Source organism: Mytilus edulis, chromosome 6 (assembly GCF_963676685.1).
Source record: "Mytilus edulis chromosome 6, xbMytEdul2.2, whole genome shotgun sequence".
Classification (NCBI taxonomy): Eukaryota; Metazoa; Mollusca; class Bivalvia; order Mytilida; family Mytilidae; genus Mytilus; species Mytilus edulis.
Genome location: NC_092349.1, coordinates 92,930,464 through 92,943,013, shown reverse-complemented (window position 1 = coordinate 92,943,013; position 12,550 = coordinate 92,930,464). Strand labels below are relative to the sequence as shown.

General features: G+C 33.3%; 1 protein-coding gene across 1 annotated transcript in view; it reads left to right on the top strand.

The window, feature by feature from the left end:
- Nucleotides 1-12,550, top strand: part of LOC139528918 (uncharacterized) — a 166,098-nt gene that overhangs the window by 49,504 nt on the left and 104,044 nt on the right. Inside the window, exon 10 of the mRNA XM_071325155.1 lies at nucleotides 4,210-4,461. Coding sequence (XP_071181256.1) covers nucleotides 4,210-4,461 — 252 coding nt within the window. The remainder of the gene's footprint in view (nucleotides 1-4,209; nucleotides 4,462-12,550) is intronic.

Below are 12,550 nucleotides of genomic sequence, written 5' to 3'. Positions count from 1 at the left end.
TTCAAGGTTAAATAGTTAATTATATGTCAGTCTAAAACAAGACATTCTGTCTTGCCATGTCAATACGAAAGAGAAGTGTCCTTACTGCCTATGAGACAACTATTCATCACAGTTAGAATGGAGTGGTAGTAATAATTTTTAATTGGATTTTTTTTTACAAAAATGTCGGTTATTGATTTGGGAATGTACGGCGGGCGGGCCGGCGGGCGGGCCGGCGGGCGGGCGGACAATCGGGCGGCAATCACATGTTGTCCGTGCGTCAACTCATGAACCGTTCAACCAAACCATCATAAAGCAGGTGAAATTGATAATCGGCGGTACTAAAAAATGCCTACGAACCTTTTTCAAATATGGTCGATCTGTTAATCGTTCAATCCGGATTGAAGAGAATTATGATATTGAAATAAATATCCTCAAATGTTATAATTAAGAAGAAATCAGTAGAGAAACATACCCAGGCCAATTCTGCACTTTATACATGCCCTTTTTTGTATTCAATCATTTACAAGACCATGGCGTAATCCAAAGAAATTGAAAGGGGACATGGCGTCATTTCTTAGGACAGAAAAAGGGCATGGCGTCATTTTAAAAGGACATGACATCTGTCCATCCTTAACACCCAGTCTCCTATAAAACCATGCAAAACAGTCCACAAGGGGGTCATCAGATTCGATTAACACTGTATGTGCTTAAACAACAATATGAAAGATTTTCATATTAAAAATATTTCATCTGGTTCCCATGTCTCTCAGCTTGGAGATGCTGTAATGTACCGGGAACCAGTTTTCCCATGTTTAAGGCAGTATTTTTCTATCATATTGACCAATTTCAATACCCTGAAACTTATAGATTTGAAAAATAAAGAGATGAAGAATTATTCTTTTTTTAAATAATCAAGTGTAACATGTGTAAATAAGCTTTAGAAACTCATCAGTACATACATTTTTCAAAAAAACAGTTTGTGGATTATTAACCCTAACCCTAACCCTAACCCTAACCCTAACCCAAACCCTAACAAGGGAGATAAACCAGGAAATAATATTTTCAGAAAATCATAAAAATTACATATGTTAAAAGCTATCCAGCCTCTAGTCCATTAAAAATGTTAAGATAAATCACTTTGTTTTATCAATTGGAATAGCTAATTATGCGTTTTGCCTAATAGACTTGCTGGGGTCTCTTTCAAGTACATTGTAGAAATATTCCCAAAAAATGCCTAAATTTACATTTTCTCTCTATAAATCAATGAATATAAACTAGTATTTGGTAGATGACTTTGGGAATGTAAGTGTTTCTTTTTCAAAAGCAGTAAAATAATTTACAAATTAGTTCAAAGTAACAATGACCATAGTTCAATTGCAATTTATGGTGCCATATATATTGAATTTATATGGTACAAAGGGAGATAATTCGTTTTTTCTTCTTCTCCATTTTTACATTATTTTATGATGACTAAGCTATAAAAGCTATAAAAGCTATTTGCATGTTTCAAGGTACTTGAATAAATGATGAGTAATTGCCTATTTATTTAAATATACTTTACATTTGGCAAGTAACACGCACTGTAAAGATAGAGTCATATTTGCTCGTGTGTGCACATAAGTAGCATGCATTTTTCATTATATTACATTATTTTAAATACAGTTGTTGATAATTGAATTATATCTTGTAAATGTAATATGGAGAGAGCGCTTTTATATGATGTGCATGTTGTTCAAATCTTTTCCTATCTTAATGAATACAATATGTTTGATATCAAAGTCACTTTTATTAATCCATTCTTCATACGAAAGTTTCGTGAGAACTCTATTGAACCAGTTGACATAACACAAAAGATTACTTGAGGTAACCTTTATCAAACAAGTCTTGTGTATTGTCAGTCTAAATCAAAAATAGAATAATGTATTATTAGTTTATTCTATTTTTATATCATGTTTTTTCTACGCATATGGGCACTATATATCCACGATTACCCGAGGGCACCGATTACCTCAGGACATACAGCAGCGGACCTATCTTCAAACTGCGTTCAATATAGGGAACTATATTTTCGTACGAAATCATCGATGATCAATTCTCCCGGTTACCTAAGGCCACCGGCTACCCCAGGGCCTACATCAGCGTACCTTTCTACCACCTACACATAATACAAAGTCTATTATCATGTTAACTCATCAAAGATACCAGAAATAAATTAAGTATATACACCAGACGCGCGTTTCGTCTACAAAAGACTCATCAGTGACGCTCGAATCCCAAAAAGTTTAAAATACCAAATAAAGTACGAAGTTGAAAGGCATTGAGGACCAAAATTACTAAAAAAATTGCCAAATACAGCTAAGGTAATATATGTCTGAGGTAGAAAAACCTTAGTATTTCAAATAATTCAAAAATTTGTAAACAGTTAATTTATAAATATAACCATATCAATGACAATTCATGTCAGCACAAAAAGTGCTGACTACTGGGCTTGTGATACCCTCGGAGACATAAATTTTAACCAGCAGTGGCATCAACACAGTGGTTGTAAATAAACTAATCATAGATACCAGGACTAAATTAAGTATATACGCCAGACGCGCGTTTTGTCCACAAAAGACTCATCAGTGACGCTCGAATCCAAAAAAGATTAAAATACCAAATACAGTACGAAGTTGAAGGGCATTGAGGACCAAAATTCCTAAAAGTTTTGCCAAATAAAGCTAAAGTAATATATGCCTGAGGTAGAAAAGCCTTAGTATTTAAAATAATTTGTAGACAGTTAATTTATAAATACAACCATATCAATGACAATTCATGTCAGCACTAAAAGTGCTGATATCAGCACAAAAAGTGCTGACTACTGGGCTTGTGATACCCTCATGGAAAAAAATCTCCACCAGCAGTGGCATCGACCTAGTGGTTGTAAATAAACTCATCATAGATACCAGGACTTAATTAAGTATATACACCAGACGCGCGTTTCGACTACAAAAGACTCATCAGTGACGCTCGAATCCAAAAAAGTTTAAAATACCAAATAAAGTACGAAGTTGAAGGGCATTGAGTACCAACATTCCAACAAATTTATTTCCCCGAGGTTTATTTCCCCGAGGGTATTCCAACAAAACCTTAGTATTTCCAAAAATTAAAAAAGTTGTATACAGTTAATTTATAAATATAACCATATCAATGACAGTTCATGTCAGCACAAAGAAAGCTGACTACTGGGCTAGTGATACCCTCGGGGAAATACATCTCGGCCCAGTGGTTGTAAATAAACTCATCATAGATACGAGTACTAAATTAGGTATATACGCCAGACGCTCGTTTCGTCTACAAAAGACTCATCAGTGACGCTCGAATCCAAAAAAGTTTAAAGTACCAAATAAAGTACGAAATTGAAGGACATTGAGGACCAAAATTCTCATAGTTTTGCCAAATACAGCTAAGGTAATATATGCCTAAGGTAGAAAAGCCTTAGTAATTTAAATAATTCAAAAATTTGTCAACAGTTAATTTATAAATATAACTATATCAATGACAATTCAAGTCAGCACAACAAGTGCTGACTCCTAGGCTTGTGATACCCTCGGGGGAAAAATACAACCAGCAGTGACATCGACCTAGTGGTTGTAAATAAACTCATCATAGATACCAGGAATAAATTAATTATATACGTCAGACGCGCGTTTCGTCTACAAAAGACTAATCAGTGACGTTCGAATACAAAAAAGTTTAAAATACCAAAAAAGGAAGAAGATGAGGGGCATTGAGGACCAAAATTCCTAAAAGGTTTGCCAAATACAGCTAAGGTAATGTATGCCTGAGGTAGAAAAGCCTTAGTTTTTCAAATAACTCAAAAACTTGTAAACAGTTAATTTATAAATATAACCATATCAATGACAATTCATGTCAGCACAAAAAGACTGACTACTGGGCTTGTGATACCCTTTTTGACTTGTTATATATTATATTTTGAAGTGTACAGATGCATATTACATGATCCATCGCCCTGTAAGATTAATCGTTGACTATTTATTTAGCCATTTATATGTATACATATATTCATTGACACGAGTATTTTAGCCAAACTTGCGAGGGCTGTAAAGCTGGTCGAGGTTGTTAAACACTTTCATCATCACGAGAATTTTTGTTATACTTTTTTTGTAACTAAGATAATTTGTTTGTGTAATTCAATGACTGAGCTTTTCTATTATTGTATTGTAGTTGATGACCAGATAACCGACGCAACGATTGAAAACATGGATGATAATGTTTTGGAAGTCAAGAATAAAAATGTTAATGCAGGTGATTTGATAGAATGTAGCATATGGGATTTTGCGGGCCGAAAAGAGTATTATGTCACACACCAGACATTCATAACTCAACATGCTATCTATATTCTTGTCGCAGACATAACGGATCCACTTACACTTATGCAATATAATGATGATCATTTTAGTTTTGATTCTAGAGGAGGTAAGATTTCGAAATATTATGATAAATCTTAAAGACTTAATATCATTAAACAAAATCTATAATTTATTTGTCAAATTATTTCAATTTGTCCAGCATTACTCTGGACTGATATGTTCGTTATAATTTTAATTTTACCTTTGCAACTGCCATTCGTATTTGAATACGTTTAACACTGCCATATGTTGTATATGCCTCTCCCAAGTCAGAAGCCTGTACGTCCCTGGTTTTCAATTGTTCTGCGTAACATTCATGTTTTTATTCATTATCTTGTATGCAAATGATGCGGGATTTTCCGTTTGATTTATTTTACATATGTCATTTCGTGGCCTTTTATAGCTGAGTATCCAGTAAAGGATTTGCTCATTGAGGGGTTAATGTTGACATTTAGTAGTAAGCTCTTGTGTCATTAAGTCTCTTGTAGAAAGTTGTCTCATTGGCAGATATACCACATCTTCTTATTTTCATATTTATTTACTGTTTTTTCTTCTTAAGAATTTTCATTTTTGAAAGGGAGGCGAAATATATCAAAGGAAATTTCAAACGTCGAAAATAAAACATTATCAATAACATATGTACCTAAATAAAAAAAAAAATGTCAATGCACCACACTCCCACACCCCTCAAACCAAAGAAAAAAAGACAAACAACAGCACGCAAAACACAACATAACAAATGAAGTCAGAGTAACATGAGGAGGGGGATATCAGATATTCGTGAACGGTAAGTTGATCCTGCCTGCTCCACATGTAGCATCTCTAGTGTGCTAATCTAGTATGATATTCCTTTGGTCATTACATTCAATAGTGCCTGTCTGTTCTGTCTATGATTTTACAGGTATGCTATCTTATTTATAGCATAGGTGATGATATGTTTTACTGATGTTTTTTATTATTGTTTTCTTGTCTTTTTAAACAATATAACAGAGATAAGTTCTATGGTATAAATTCATTGACTGAATTGTTATTTCTCTTATAAAAGTTTTAAGGGAAAACGGTACTATTTATTCTGCCATAGGCGACAATACTAACATTTTCTAAGTTTACCAGTTTTTATAATAAAATCTTGGATAAAACAGTTATGTGTGGTGTTTGTACTTTATTACTGTATTCTCAAAATTGAAGCCAAATAGTATCATGACCAATTTCCAACGGAGCATGTTATCCATGCCCACCGTCATTTTGCACCAAATTTATGAAATTTTGGAAGCCTTTTCGAATAATTCTCTAGAAAATATTTCAATAGGTTTTAAAATTTATATTGTAAATATAAAAACTGCAGTTATTCATAGATTAATAAAAAAATATATTGTACCCTTACATCCAATCACAGCGCTCATAAGTTGACTTCCGTCACCTGTCTTGGGTACACAAAAGGCCAACCTAATGCTGGGAAAATGTAATACTACCGTTTTCCCTTAAATAGGAAGGTATACATTTGATTCTAACATGACGTCCTTCAAACGCTTTGAGTACACACCCGTGGTAAAATATGAATATATTTCATGAGCTGTTCCCATTGTACTCCCACGTCATATGTTTTTTAAATGAATGAGGAACCCGATGTCATAGAACGATGACGTAATAATATAAGCATTTTACGGGAAAATTCACGCTTGTGAATCTGAAAATCATCACAACAAGGAAACGTAAACAAACGATGCTAAAATTTGGTATAAGCCATTTTTGTATACATGTTAGACATATGTGACCCGCCATGACATTTCCAGGCTTATGGAGTTTAAACGTCATAATGCGAAAACGTCGATGTAAAGTAACGTAACGTAATCGGAGCACCTGTTATTGAATGTTCAATTTGTTTAACTCCTAAACTTATCTAAAATTGCCTTTTTTGTTTTCTTTAAGAACTTGAATATAATGTCGAATATGTAAACAGATGATTTTTTACGAACAATATTCAATCATGCGGGATAAAAGTAGAATTTATAATTCCCGTGATTTGCGACATGATTAATTTACGCAACTTGTAGCTTTGATGTTTACAACTTTGTTCTTAATCATTGAAAGGGCTTTAAGGGGCGGATTTAGGGGAGGGGGCCGCGTAGCCCTCCCTTTTTGGGAAAAAATTTGGTTGCTTATATAGGGAATTACTGACGCGTGACTGGAGCGGGCCCCCTCTTAGGTCAGTCAGTGGGCCCCCACTTATGAAAACTTCTAGATCCTCCACTGGCTTTGGTTGTTATCTATAAAATATAGTAGCATTGCAGATAAATCGTAAAAATAAAATAGTAGCGAAGGACTATAAAATGCGTAAATTAATTGTCTGTCCCGTATTAGTTTTGAGCTCCAGGTTTTCATCAAGGCAGACTACTCACGTTAAACTATTTTAAGACAACAAACGAAAATGTAAACACTGAAAAAAAAATATATTTTGTACACATGTACATACTTTGAAGATGAAAATGAATTAACAAGTGCACTGTGTCTAAACCACTAACACCGGCAAAATTTGTTCGGACTCGATGGTATCTAACATCCGGCACAATGACGGAACATCATTAGACTGAAGAAAGATAGGTTTCTCCTTATTTTCTTATTTTTTTTATGATATCAAAGATTATCGCTATTTTGTACATTTTTCCTTTGATCTTTTTTGTGATAATTTTCATATCATGCTTCTCGCTTGAGATGAAAAAATTATCGCTAGAAACTAAGGAGACCACGTGGCGTTACTAACGAAATTGACATTGAAATTGACAACGTCGTCATAGGTAAAATAGCGATAAACAGATTATCATTGGTCATCTCAACTCGATTGCTTTTCTCACTTTCGCTGTTCCAGCTCAAGCGAGAAAATCAATCTCGTTGAGAAGATCAACGATAATCTATAAATATATATACATATACAAATATTTTCTATTGAGATATGCAATATTTTCGACAACCGGTTTATATGATTTAACGGAGAAATATTAAGTAAAAATGCACGTCAAAATGACAAATTGAGTGAACCTTGCCTCGAAATTATTTAATTTCTCGTTAAATTGTTCACATTGTACGGAAAGAAAGTTATGGGAAGATAGATACTGACACGGAGGTTACAAAACTTGTCATTTTGAACATCTCGATACTTGTATTTCTGAGTATGGAACGAAAGAAATAGGTCAGCGAGTTTGATATGTTTATTATAAACATTCGCATTGATATTTTTAAACAAGCGAGACTATAAAAAAAGTGCCTAACAAGATTGTGTGAGGTAGACGAAATTGACTTTAAAACGATCGTATTGACTTTTGATGTGCAGAAATAGGCAGATCGGATATATTTTGACTGTAGTTACTTACTTCTTAAGTTTGGGATTAATTGTAATGAACATATTCCAATGAGACTGAAAAATGCTTTTTTTTTATTGTGATGAATAATAATTTTACCTGCCGTAGTCGTGCGTAATATATATTTCGGCATTTCTCTTACGAAAATGACTTGTTTAATGGAACAAAACGTATTATTTATAAACTTTCTCTTTAATCTCCACAATAGGCTTTTAAAAAATAACCTTTCAACTGTATATTCCGAAAATTTTGTGAAAATAGAATAATTGGCAATTCTTACCTTTCATACCTTAACTTTCATTGATAAAACATAATATTGACTCGTCCAGTGTCCAGTCTGAAGGTCATTTTAGTTACCGTACACATTCGTGCACGTTTTAATTAATCAATAGTCATGTATGAAAAGCATAAACAAGTTTGAAGGTAAACTAATAACAATTTAATCCAATCAAATTGCCTACGATTCAATAACAATGACCAGTCCACATCATAAAAATGTATAGGGGTAAATTGGGTAGGGAGAAAATGTCAGATATTTTAAGTTCACTATTTTGCAATAACGAATAAAAATTTGTTAACCAATAGATTTGTTATAATTTCATAAACATGTCATTATGTATTGAAATAGTTTTTGGATCTTTCATTAGCGTATTTAAGGCTGTAGAAAGTTTGGCCTTCAAAAGTCAACATAATCATTGACTTTGTACAGAAAATTCGCCTTTTTAAAACATTGAATGTTTCTCAACTAATACGCGACAACAAAGCAAAATCATTTCTTAAAACACTGCAAAAAAAATAATTCTGATTGATGCAGTGGTATTGTCATAAATTGCACTGGAGTGAACTGTGGTACAGCAAACGTCGAATTCCCTCACACAATGTTATCACACACTATAAGTGATTTGAATTCAAAGCAGCATATACATGTACAAGTATGGAACACAGATCTAACGATATTTTTCCTATTGACCTCGTTTTATTGAAGAAGAAAAAAACGCCAGTGAAGTTGTTTGCTATGTCTAAGTTATCTCGTTCGGGAAATTTGAAATCTTCAGTTACACATTTGTTTAATTGAAGAACGGTGTAATTTTGTTTGAAATTCTTGGTTGTTTTTAGCTCATTTGACCCAACAGGAAAGGTTGTTAATTTTTATCACTTGGCACCGGTCGACCGTCGTGCATTATCTTTCAATGCAATTTTTTACATACATTTTCACATCTAAAACTACTAGGCTGCATTTAATAAACCTTATCTAAAATCATGTGGTTTTTTTAATTATAATTAGGGTATCTAGTTTTAAAAAAGTTTACTGTGACCCAGCTTGTCAACCAAGATGGCCGTCATGGCTAAGAAATAAATAAAGGGGGGGGGGGCTGCAAGTGCTTGATGTCAATTACTTAAAACAGCCGGTGACATAGAAAATTCGAAAAGGGCCAGATATGATTATCTTCAAAATGTTGAGCTCTACCATTTGCCCATTTACTATAAAATTCTCACATAAGTTCTTAAAGGAGTTATTGCATGGCCCTTAAATTACGAATTTGAAGTTCTTTTTATCAATTTCGATCTATTATTTTCAAACATATAAAAGTCATATAGCAAACATGACTTAGGAAGACTTATAAAATTGATTTACCTTTAATTAAGAGGTTATTTTTCATTTCACTGCGTTTTACACGCCCGTCACAATTTTAACAGGACGTATGATTGTATACATCCGTCCATCCGTCTGTCCTTCCTTCCATCCGTCCGTTCCTTCATCTATCAGTCATTCTGTCCGTCCGTCCGTCTGTCTATCTATCTATCCGTCTATCCTTCTGTCCAGTGTAAACATGTCGCAACGTAACTTGAGAACAGCTTATCCAGTTTTCACGAAACTTAACAAAGTTATTGCTTGTAATGGTCAACCGATCTGTAAACCTTTTAGTGAAAATCAAATCAAATCATTTTGAGTTACAGGACTTAGTAAGTAAAACAGCAGTGTGTTTTTTTTTTAACATGTCGCGCCATATCTCAAAAACGATTTATCATTATTGCATCAAACTTTACACACTTCTTAGTAATATTAATCTTAACTTCTGCATACTTTTTGGTGATGTTTTAAATTTTGTTTATTAAGCGTTATTAAGTTGTTTTTTGGTAAAAAAGAAAAAGAAAGGGAGGGGGGGGGTGGGTCACATATTGCGATGTATCTCAAAACCTATATAAAAAAATATCATAATGTTATAAAATAATTAGATATCAGTGTTTGCTAAGAAGTATTCATATTCCTTTTAAATTAGTTTGAAGATCAGTGAAATATTGGATACGCCTTTCATTAGGAAAATGTGTATAACTTTTATTTTTTGTCTATCGGATGATTTAAGCCTTTTTCAACTGATTATGTTGTACTGTTATACCACTGTCCCAGGTTAGGGGGAGGGTTGGGATCCCGCTAACATGTTGAACCCCGCCACATTATTTATGTATGAGCCTGTCCCAAGTCAGGAGCCTGTAATTCAGTAGTTGTCGTTTGTTTATGTGTTATATATTTGTTTTTCGTTCATTTTTTTACATAAATAAGGACGTTAGTTTTCGCGCTTGAATTGTTTTACATTGTCTTATCGGGGCCTTTTATAGCTGACAATATGCGGTATGAGCCTTGCTCATTGTTGAAGGCCGTACGGTGACCTATAATTGTTAATGTTTGTGTCATTTTGGTCTTTTGTGGATAGTTGTCTCATTGGCAATCATACCACATCTTCTTTTTTATATAACTATAATTACCTACGTCCAAAAGTGCCCGTTTAAATTAAATTTAAACACGCCAAGTTTACCTTACAATAAAAATATATATTAATTCTTTCGAAAGACAATATTCCCATCCGTGTTAACGTTGCTTTTCATAAATTGTTGGTTTTAAAAAAATATTTAAAAAAAGGGTGATATATACATTGTGTAGACGAAACCGGGTGATTGTGTAGTAAACAACAATGACAAACCCGGTGTGTTTTAATTTTTGACATGACCCATATCTTCCGTTTAATACACAGAAATACAAGTATTGAGATGCTCAAAATGACTAGTTTTGCAATCTCTGTGTCAGTATCTATCTTCACATATTTTGAGTGACATACGAATTTTAATTCTACTTAAAAAGCACAAAAAAAGTTTGAGTGATTTTATTTGAAAAGTAGATCCATGGTTGCTATGGAAACCGAATTGTTGCTTAATTTAACTCAAATTCACTTATCAATAAATTTAGTTCACTTTAGTTAAATTTTGATAATTATAAAGACTTAAAAAATAAAAAAAAAACACATAACGATATGTCAACTTGCAAGGAGAACTAAATTAAACAAATCTTAGAAATATTGCAAAGTGGTACTATTTAAAAAAAAAAAAGTGCATCTCACAAAAATTACCATAATTCTTTTAATTTTGATATTTCGACCAAAAACTTTTTCTGGGTGTTTTGAATCTATGTGTACTTCATAAAAATGCAAAAACCTCATTTTGGTTCTAGTACCTACTTAAGCCTGAAAATCTCATGGCTGGTCACATATAAGTAAATTATCAATTTAATTTATCCAAAACTATCTAAATACGTTATTGTAAATAGTTAAAACATGTCACTAATTCAGTTTGCTCCGTTCTTTTACGTCAATTTGATAGTGAGGTGTTTTTTTTTTTTATGTGAACGGCAAATATTTGCCTCCACCTAGAGCACTTTGATCCAAAAGAATTGCGTAATTGGCCTATTAGAATCGAAATAATTCATGGAGGCTTGAATATATCTAGATTTTACCACGGGTTGTCCCTGTATGCCGATATTTCACCACTCGCTAACGCTCATTGTAAAATATTTGTCCTAAAGGGCCAACCCGTGGTAAAATTACGATATATTCAAGACCCGATGAATTATTTCTTAATTATATTGCACAAGAGTTCCCTGATCTGCGTCTGAGTGTATTTTGAATAAACAGTTTATCATAGCCGGTGTCTAGTCTTTAGTTTAATGGTTGCATTAGTTCCTATTTATTTATTATTTGTCGGATGGAATTCTGGAAAGAAATCTTGTTAGATGTTATCGCATTTTGACAATATTTTTGTTGTTGGTATAAGTCAAGATCATTTCCGATGATTCTTTATTTTTTTTTAATTGAGCTGTGCTTTTAGATCAAGGTCTCAGACCGGAGACGAACCTGTTAATTCCAAACTCAATTCTAATGAAATTCGTTTGTAACGATAATTTTCATTGGATGTTGAAAAATATTTTGAAGTGGTTAATTCATGTATGGGAAGTTAGCAGCTGGTTCGTTAATCGATATTCAATATCTAGCCGGCTGCTAGCAGTCGGTTGGATGTTCAAAATTTATTTGAAAATCATAAAAAAAGAAATACTTAATAACATTAAAGCATGATTTTCACAGTTACTGATAAGATACGTAGAAAATCGTTTCATGACATTTTCTAACTGCCGTAAATTCTCGTTGTTCTCGAATATAAACCTTTTTCTTACTGGCATATTTGTCTTTATGTTATATGGAATACTGAACAGATATATCATGTTAAGGAGGAGTATTTGCGAAAAATACCAGTCGAGAGAATGTTAAATTTCACGAGCCGTAAGGCGAGGGAAATTCATTCTCAAGACTGGTATTTTTCGCAAATACCCCTCAATAACATGATATATCTGTTTAATTACACCGAATGTTAATGTACTAAAACGCATTGATGATCGTGACGTTACAAGCGTCCAGTCGGATAGAGTATTTTTTGGCAAATACCACGGCAGAGAGGGTAAAAAAGGCATATCCT